General features: G+C 41.7%; 1 protein-coding gene across 1 annotated transcript in view; it reads right to left on the reverse strand.

The window, feature by feature from the left end:
• Positions 1-881: 881 nt before the first annotated feature.
• The window catches only part of TPRKB (TP53RK binding protein), a 9,333-nt gene continuing 278 nt past the window's right edge, over positions 882-9,936 (reverse strand). Inside the window, exons 2-4 of the mRNA XM_019543520.1 lie at positions 8,634-8,755; positions 4,372-4,548; positions 882-1,893 (exon numbers count right to left, since the gene is read on the reverse strand). Of these exons, the coding sequence (XP_019399065.1) occupies positions 1,807-1,893; positions 4,372-4,548; positions 8,634-8,690 (321 nt within the window). The 5' untranslated portion in view covers positions 8,691-8,755 and the 3' untranslated portion in view covers positions 882-1,806. The remainder of the gene's footprint in view (positions 1,894-4,371; positions 4,549-8,633; positions 8,756-9,936) is intronic.

Here is a 9,936-nt window from a genome sequence, read left to right on the forward strand (position 1 = left end):
CAAGTTTGAATTCCCAGTTTGTGCATATTCACTTTGTTGCTACAGTTAACAGAAATGTATAAGCTAAAAATCAAAGGGCTAGTTTTGAGGCCTGATCTGACCCTTTGTTCTCCACTGACAATAAGTAAGAGGGGCTATCAGGCTCTCAACATTTTCCCCATAGAGCAGGGGTGGCCAACCTGCAGCTCTGGAGATACATGCAGCTCTTCAGAAGTTAATATGCATCTCCGAGTCTTTGCACAAGCACACAGTGACCAGCTTCCAAATGTTTTAGGCATATTCTTATGTTTGGCCGAGCTTCACTTAGCATAGGACCTGCTTTGTACTATCTTGACCTACTTTGTGCACCATTTGTGCTTGTGCAAAGATTCAAGGAGATGCATATTAACTTCTGAAGAGCTGCATGTGGCTCCGGAGCCGCAGGTTGGCCACCCCTGCCACAGAGGGAGATCCCCAAGTGGTGGTAAGCAAGTCAGCCACTCCCTGCTCTCTAGAGGACATGTCTAGAGCCCCACACTGCCATGCTTATTCCTAGGTGCTAATATAACTCTTTGCAGCCTCCTAATTAATTTAATTTATATCAGGGGCTAGACTGACTTTTTACTTCTCTAAGATTCTGGAAGTTGCAAAAATAGTACAAAGCAGATCCTGTGCTAAGTAGAGCTCAGCCAAACACAAGAATATGCCTAAAACAAAGACAAACCAGGGAGTTAAAGGATACTGGATCATGCAATTAGGGGGACTGAAGGCATGCATTTTCTTTTCAGCTAGAACCATCTTTAGAGATATTAGTAATGGTGGAAGAGAAGGGAGAAACAAAGCAATTCAGAAGACAGTGGTATTAAGCAAAAACTGTAGAAGAATGTGATGACAAAGACATGGAAACAGAAAGTAACGTTTACTTCAAAGCAACATAACAAGTAGAATACTGTGAGTTAAAGTATGAATTCTGCATGAATTAACAGAAGACAGTTAGTTTCTAACTACATACTATTCCAGGTTTGTTTCAGACAACATTTTGAAGGCAATAATCCTCCCAAACCATCTTTTTATTCTTTCAGTTTCTTCTGCTGCTTTCAACAACTGAAAAGAAAATTCTCTCTTCAAGTATATCTTTAACAGTTGTCTAAAAGATTGATTCATTTAAAATCTGCTGCCAACAGGTAACCATTGGCAAACATAGATTACTTCCCCCTCAATGCCCTGACTGCTCTGAATCCTGTTCTGGGCCATCTGTTCCTCCTCAAAGTGGCGAAGGGAACTTTGGTCATCAGGATCAGGACTATGGATTACATGTGATGAACCAGGCAACTAACAAGTGTTGTGACATTTGGTGTTGTCAAGTCAAGCCCCCTTTGCGAGCCAAGCAGGTCAAAATATCTCTATATCATTCAACGACATGTTTTATATCCAATGCAAAACATGTCATAGCAGTCGTGAGGGATAAAAAATATGTAAGGATAGTAAAGCACTCCATAACAAAGTAATGTTTACCATCTGTTATAGATTTTGAAACTATGATTATCACCAGTTAAAGTTACCAGTAAAAATTATTTAAAATTATTTGAATAAAATAAGTGGAAACAGTACAAACTGTGAGCAATCCGACTTTGTTTAGTCTAACAATGTATAAATCATATCTATGTCAGCCTCATACATTATATCATTGCTCCTCTTCCAAATTAAATAAAATATTGGAACAAAGTATTTAGTACTGACAGATTGTAAAACTAATGAGAACAATAACAAATAAGTGTTTTTGTAGTCTTAAAGTGTGATTTGGTTGCAATTTTTATTAGTACATAGTCATGAAATATCTTTTGTTGCCATTCTGCAAATGATACCATCCAATAATGTACCAATTTTTTCTTCCTGTGGAGTAAGCTTGTATATCTGTAGAAACAAAATAAATAATTTGTAAATATTATGCAAAGAAAAATGTGTATACCTCCCTACTTAAGGAGATTAAAAACCTATCAGATTTTATTTACATTTTTTTCCCAGATTTTTGTCCCCCCATCACAAATGTAGGTTTTCTCCTTCAAGCTAGACTCAGTGGAGACTGAAAAACTAAGGAAATGCTGACTTTACGAGAATTAAGGGAGTAGAAGTTGTGGAATTCTGAAGATACAGACTTTTCACTGAATTATTTAAAACTATGCAATTTTTGTTTTGGTTACTTCTATTTTAGTCTATTAATTAAACATTTTGGAGACTGAGGGTGAAATCTTGACACTGGCAAAATTCACATTTACTTAAAGGGCATAAGGATTCCACTTGCGATATGTCATGAATGTTAAGTAGTATAGCGATCAATGCACATTTTAGGACCAGGACACAAGAGAGATTTTCACTATAACAGTGGGCCAACCTTTTTGTCAGCTGTGCCACAAATAACTCCCACACCCTCCCTGAGTGCCACTGATTCCCTTCCCCTGCCCCATCTGCTGCTTTGTTTTTGCTTCATGCCCTACATAGGCGACTGGTAGGGGATACACAGGGGTGCACATGCCCCCGTGATGGGGCCAGTGCCCCCCCCCCGAGAGCTGACACCGATGCTGTTGGTAGGGCTGATGCCCCCTGGCAGGGTTGGTAGCTTCTGCAGGTACCCCCCCTCCTCCAATTCAGTAGGCACCAGTCACTCATGATGCCATGTGCTCCCTGCTCACTACCACTGCTGACTTCTCCTCACTTTGCTGTGCACCACACTCAGAGGTTGCCCACACCACCTGTGACACACCTGCTGCAGGCTGGCCACCCCTGCGAAAAAATAAAACTGCAGCAGACAGTCATTGCACGGCCCTACACCAGCATCACCAGTCTTGAATCCTGTGCAGGATCACCTGGGAAAAACCGGGGTAAAACTACACTGGTATAAGTGTCACGTCCATCCCTGTCCCAGGATAACAGATTGCACAAGGCAAATAGACTGTTAACTGCTCCCATGCCACCTGGTGGCAGGTCACTGGAACAGTGCCTTTAGTAGCTACTGGACACACCTATCTCCAGTTAGGTCTTCTGTCTGCTCAGGATATAGTTTATATCAGTGAATAAAACCAACATAAATTACACCAGTGTATGTGTCATGTGTCCAGGCCTAAAGAGACTTATAAAGAGCTCTCTGCCAACAGCAGAGAAGATAGATTTGGCATTCTTATTACTATGGTTTTAAAAAGTTAATTAATTAATTAAAAAGGAGGGGGGATTAAAAAAAAGACTTTATGAACACCTAGGCCTTCTTTACAAGTCATAATAAAACAGGCAAAATCTTGGCTTTGTAAAATCCTTTGCTAATTGCACTTAAACACGAAAATAGGGAGAGACCTACAGAAATCATGCTGAAAGTGTGCTGCACAGCAGCTCCTTTAATTTTGCTCTTTTTGCTGTGCCCCTTCTCCCCCCGCTCCCCATTGGCTGAGGGGCCCTGGTGGTCCTGTTGCACACTGGCTAGGAGGCAAAAACTGTGGTTTTAAATATGCCCCAGTTTTTGTCTCCCAGCTGATCTCAGCAACAAGCAGCTGGGCTGCCAGGGCCCCTTGGCCAATCAGTGGCAGGAAGCAAAAACTGCAGCATATTTAAAACCACGGTTCTTGCCTCCCAGCCCCAGGGCTCCTCTGCTGATAAGTTGTAGGGGCAGCATGTGTTATGTGTGCAGAGAAAAGAGCAAGGAGCCACTGTGCAGCACACTTCTGCCATAATTTAGGTAGGTCCCAAAAAAATAGGTTTGCAGCTATTATTTTAAATAGGCTTATTATAAGATAAAGGTTCCTGGTTACTGAATAACTATTTTATTATTTACCCAAGTCCCTATCTTTGTGTCTAGTACTCTACAACACACTTGAAATAAAGCAATAAAAACTTGCAATATATTATTGCACCCTATTTCTAAGGCAGTTAGCAGTAGCCTGCCAGTTCAACATTCCTATTTTAGAACTCTCATGGGGATTAGTCATGTATTTAAGGTTAAAAATGGTGTAAATCTTTGCAGAATTGGGGTATTATTCTGAATTCCATGTTTTCTCTAGATAAAACAGGAGGCATGGTATGCTATCATTATTGCAGATGGTATGCCAGCATTCTACTCTGGATCCAAAACTCCCGCTAAAGCCAGTGAGAATTAGGAATGCTACAAGATACACATTTGTTGAAAAATGCTATTCCCTTAGTAGAACACACTAGAAGAAACATACAAATAGTCAATTTACATAATATTTACAATTATAGTGATACAAACAAATGTTTAAAAAGTCAGATTTATTAACCCCACAGATATGGGAATCTGTAGAAGTCAATATGAATTTAATCATAAAATAAAATGTGTTTCTCCCACAACCATCTTTACTGTATTCCTAACAAAGGGACTTTACAAACCTTTTTAACTTTTGCTATATCTGTTATTTTGGTGAGTTCAGCTAAAGAAACCTGCTCGCCTTCTACCTGAGATATAATATCTTCCAGATTTACAGATTTTTCTTTGTCTTCAATCACAACAATGAGTACTTCAGTGTCACTGTCTGAAATACCAAATTTTTTCAGTGCATCTGAAATCTAAAAAGAAAAACACACACATTTTATCAGCCATTTTCAGGTAGTATGGAAGCAAATAACCAATATAATATTTTCAGTCACTGGACCAAATTCTCCAGTTGCAAAAACTGATCCAGTTACACATCCATGGAACAGTACACATTTACAGGAGCAGACAATGCCGTGATTTGTTAACCTGGAAAGCCAATTTTTTTCTTCCTAAGCCCTCTGAGTCCCAAGGATTTTAGCATAGTTCTCTGGGCAGGTATATATGACCAAAAATCTGAAGTATTACTTTTGCTAAAGAGTACTGTTACAGGCTACTGTTTTGAATAGGTCAAGTGCTTTGTTTTTCTGTGTTTTTGTTTTATACATACATGTTCTGCAGTCATAGTGAATTGGATAAATGCAGGAGGCTAATGGTTGTACCTTGTGAAATTATTTTTTTTGCTTCCATGCTGAGAATAATTGTTTAACTCCTCATAGAGCACGTACGTCTATATCTGTGCTTTAATGCACATTAAAACATCACTAAAAACATGTGCTTTCATTAATGCACGTTAAAACAAACATTACACATTAAATGCACATTAAACATTACTTAAAAACCATGTTTTTTAGCTAGCATGCATTAAGACAGGCTAATGCTCGTTTTCCTAGTGCTGTACATCACAAAGGAGGGCATTTTTACTGGTGCTTGGGGGGGGGGGGGAAGGTTGCTTTAATTAGAGCAACTCCGAGAGCTAATCTAATTAAAGTGCCCGGAGTGTCTCATGCATCAACATCCCTGTGCTTCAAAATGGCAGCAGGGGCACTTTATCTAAAGCTCATCCAATGAGCACTCTGAAACTCAGGGACATGAGATACAGAGGCTGGCTGAAGCATGCTAATTACAATTAATCAAGTCAGGTCCAATGTGCTATAATTACAGAACAGCCTCCTGGCTCCTGTACAGGCACCCAGAGATGCTAGATTTAATGAGCATTAACTCAAGCATGCTAATGCACTTGTAGACGTGCCCAGTGTTTAGAGCTTAAGCCTGAGTTCCCAGACTATACCATATAAAAATCTGGGGCTGGAAAGGTCTTACGCCTTTAGAAGTAGCATAGAATTGTTGCAGAAGATACTTAACTGTAATTATATTCCTGTCCCTCAGGGCAGAAATAGGCGATTGCTTTTTCCTAAGCCAAAGGCTCCATCAATACATTCAAAATATGAATTCACATTAGCTATCAAAGTTATGACTTGAGGAACAGATTAATAAGCTTATAGTTTCCCTGATTTCTGCAAGTCCCTTGGCTATCTGCATTCCTTAGCTTTTGAAAATTCTAATAAAGCTGAGAATTAAAGATGTTTTTAGACAACTACAAATGGTAGGCATTAGCATAACAAATATAACTCTGGCTCCCTTATTTTGAGGTTATCCATAGATTCACAAAATATTGGAAAATTCTGAATAATAAGCAAAGACAAACCATCACAACTCCCCAGTTTCAAAGCATGTAGGTGTGGCTTGAAGGGAGGTACTCTGGCATTGAGAGGCACAATCTTTTGCCAGTGGGGAGTAGCGGAAAATAACACTACTGCTGCTCCTCCTCTTCCAAATTTCCAAGCTCCAGATCTGGCCTGACTGGTTGGATTGGGCCCTGGTCCAGACCAGCTCTGCACAGAGAAAATATGTCCCACCCATGCCCACCCCATGCAGATGGATTGGGCCATGCCTGAGTCAGCACTACACTCTGATCCAGACTGGATCCAGCCCATGGACTGACCTGGTACTAGTTACCTGGTCCAAAGGGCAGAAAGGCTGAGTACCAATGATTTAGAACTTTTAGGATCTTTAGGAAGAGCCAGACCTGAAGTAGGCTGCCACAGCTTGCCTGTCCTTTACCCCCACCAGCCCAGGCCCGCAGTGCCACCAGTATCTCCTGCTGGCAAATTCCTGCCAATGCCCTAGCTCCATTGGCTGGATGCAGCTGTTTGGCTGGTCTGATCTGGCCTACAGTCTGTAGGCCACCAACCTGATTTAGACCAGTGGGGCTGGCCAGGTAAACTTTTGGTTTACATTTTTAGCTTTTCAGCCAAGAAATAAGATTACACTTTCCAATCTGTGCTAAGAAGTCTCTTGTTCATTTGGGCCTAAAATTAGGGTATTTGTTACCCAATGATGCTTCAGTTATTTGGACAATTTTTGCATTTGCAAAGTTTGCAAGAAAAGAATTCCATATTCTTTTCCTACAGCCTACGTGAATAAATTTGTTTTATTTTTGTAGAATGCTATCCTTGCACTATACAAGGATAAAGTGTGTTCCAAGGATGCAAAATAAAGGAAGAGACAAAAATCTACTTTTTGTATTATGATGGTTTTTAAAACTTCTAACTGTTTTGTCGTGTTATGGCTAACTGCTTATTAAATTTGAATTTACTTTGGTAAATCATGTTCCCAACATCAGAACAAACCAAAACAGAGGCTTTTCACTTTTTCTTAGAGTTTATGAGTCTTATTATTAACATTAAGGCCTCAAGTTAATTTCAAACACTGACAGTAGCTTCCTTGGATGATGAAACGTCTCAGTAGTTTAATACTCTTACAAGTGTAACAAATGAATAAATATAAGCTGGAAAAGTATTCTACAATTTTCAACTTTGTTTTTAGTTTTTCTAAAGAAAAATTATTATAGAATTTGACTTCATAAAAAGAAAATCTGGAGAATCAACATTCCTAATTATCATGGATGCAATAGAGAAGACAGCACAGCACTGGAAGGTAAGCATGCACTGAAATGTGACCAAAGAAGCTTTACTATTTTAATTGCCTTACTGGGGTGCTGGGGTCCAGGCGCACACAAGTACTTAGGCATCTTAAGTAAGATGCAGGTGGAATTCAAGTACCAAATTCCAGAAGTTAGATCCATAAAGCTCCCACATAACCTCTTAGGTGGTAAAAACACCAAAGACACCCAAGTTTTTACCATTAAAGCTCTGTACACACCAAGAGTTCTGCTAAACTGGCCTTGTGCCACATTGCTGCTCAACAGCTCAGTATTTATCTCACTCTTTAAGTCCATTTAAGACAGTGATTCTCAACAAGGGACCATGGCAGCACCTTTTGAAGGATGCCTAAGGTGTGAGGAGGAAAGCAGATAAGCACACACTCAGGTGTTTCCTTGCCTAGCTGACCCCCCACCCCAATTGCCTACCTCCTCTGCAAAGTAGTAAGCATTGTAATATATATTAGTTTTGAAACGGAGTTATGGAGGGGTGCCTTGAGTCCAAAAAGATTGAGAACCAATGATTTAGGATCTACAAACGAGGTGTTCATTTGCATAAATCTTCCAGCAGGCCCAATCTGGTAAACCTGTTTAGCTAACACATAGAGACACCACAAAACACAGCAGCCACTGCCACTTGAATTTAAAAACATGGCAATAAAAAGAGATGGCTGCCTTTTATGTAACAGCCCAGTACTATGAATACTTATGCAGAAAGTAAGAAATCCAGGTTCAATATGGATTTTTTGAATTCCATTGCCAGACTTCAAACCCTCTTAAATCATTGTAGAGAATGGTGGTGCTCAATCTCTCTGGCCCTGCAGACTGGATCCTGCCCAGTTTATGATTCAAATCCAGTGTGGGGATGGAATGTGAGGTCAGCGTGCCAGCTACATCTGCAGGGATGATTTGGCTGTGGAGTGACCCTGCACGCCAGTCTGAATCCATGTGTTGGATCCAGCTGCAGAACAACCATCCACTGGTGCAATCTGGGATATTAGGCCATGTCATGTGGGCTGCAGGGCTCCTCATGGGTCTGGAAGCATGGTGGTAGGGGATCGGTGGCAGTGTTAATTATGGTGGCTCTGGAAGCAATTAACATTGCTCCCCCACCACCAAATTTCCAGAACCTGCGGAAGCCCCACAGGCCAGATGGCATGGCTTTGTGAGCTGGAGGTTGAGCACCACTGGCGCAGTTCACAATTCGTAGAGAACTTAGTTACCCAACACAGGCCATGGAGTTTCACTTGGAATCCAGGTGCCTGAAAGAAAGGCAATTAGTCCCTGTGGGTTCTGGCACCCAGTGATAGATGTATTTACTCAGCAAAGTCTTACATTGTTGTTTGGGGAGAGGTTGAAAATAATTTCTGCATAAAGACTTCTGGTCTTCATTTTACCAATCCTGTGGAGGTGAACTGCTTTGTTTGCTGCTACAAGTATCTGAAATGGATCAACAATCTGTGGAACAGAACAGCAGAAAAAAATTATTAAAACATTACAATTTTGAATTGGGTAGAAACACTTTTTTTTTCTTCATTACTTCTTGATCTCCTACCTCCGCTAAATTCTGAAAGCCTTATTCTGAATGGACAACACATTGTCCCACTTAGGTCAATGGTATGACTCAGTGAGCATGTCTACAAGAGACGCTTTATTATACAGACTAATATGTTGCACGGCAAAGCATCACCATCTACATGGGCGTGGCAATTAGGGTGCAGTAGACTGATTGTGCTCCTGGAAAGTCCCACCAGATACAAGTGGTATCTGGCAGCGCAGTAAATTACTGCACTTAAACACATGTCTAGACTGTGATGTCAGGATTAGTTTACTCCAGCTCAAATTGAGCTAGAGCAGGGATGGGCAATTATTTTGGGCGGAGGGCCGCTTACTGAGTTTTGGCAAGCCACTGAGGGCCACATAATAGGCAGACAGGGCAGATAAATATTAATTTTCTAAATTTGTTAAAGGTTCCCTCAGGCTGGACAGAATGGCCTGGCAGGCCGCATCCAGCTCATGAGTCGCATTTTGCCCAAGCTAGAGTTGCATTAACTGAATGTGTAGATGTGCCCCCAAGTGAGAAAATAGCTGAAATAAGGATGGAGTAAATGCTTCCATAGCAAACAATGTAAAATAAGTTAATCCAGCAGCAGAGCTGCATGGTTGTTTCATGAACTCGTATCTCCCTCCCATAAAATGAGCCAAAAGGTCAGGTCAGATGTTCACAATATTTACGGACTGAGATAAGAGCAAAGGCCCAGACATGAGATGGACATGAAAACCGTTGAAAATGACCGCTTTTAAAAACGTGACTCATTCAAGATGCTGCTGGCCACAGCACGGATCAATGTCAAAAGGTTTACGGCCTACTCCGGGCAGGCGGACTGCCGTGCTGGCGCAAAGCCCTGACGAAGGAAGGCCAGGGGGCTGCGCCTGTGGCACCAGGCCGGCCGACACAGCCAGCCCGAGCTGACAGCCGCCCCCCGCAACAGTGCCGCGCAGCGCTGCTTCATCCTTTTGCCCAGGGCCTGGATGGTCCCTCCTGGGCCGGACCCGGCTGTGCGCAGAGAGGAGCGAGGCCGCCCGGCCCGGCCCGGCGGCGGGAAAGGGGCAGGGCCTGGCGCCGGCGGCTCGGCAG

Source organism: Crocodylus porosus, unplaced genomic scaffold (genome assembly GCF_001723895.1).
Source record: "Crocodylus porosus isolate Cpor-Errol unplaced genomic scaffold, CroPor_comp1, whole genome shotgun sequence".
NCBI lineage: Eukaryota > Metazoa > Chordata > Crocodylia > Crocodylidae > Crocodylus > Crocodylus porosus.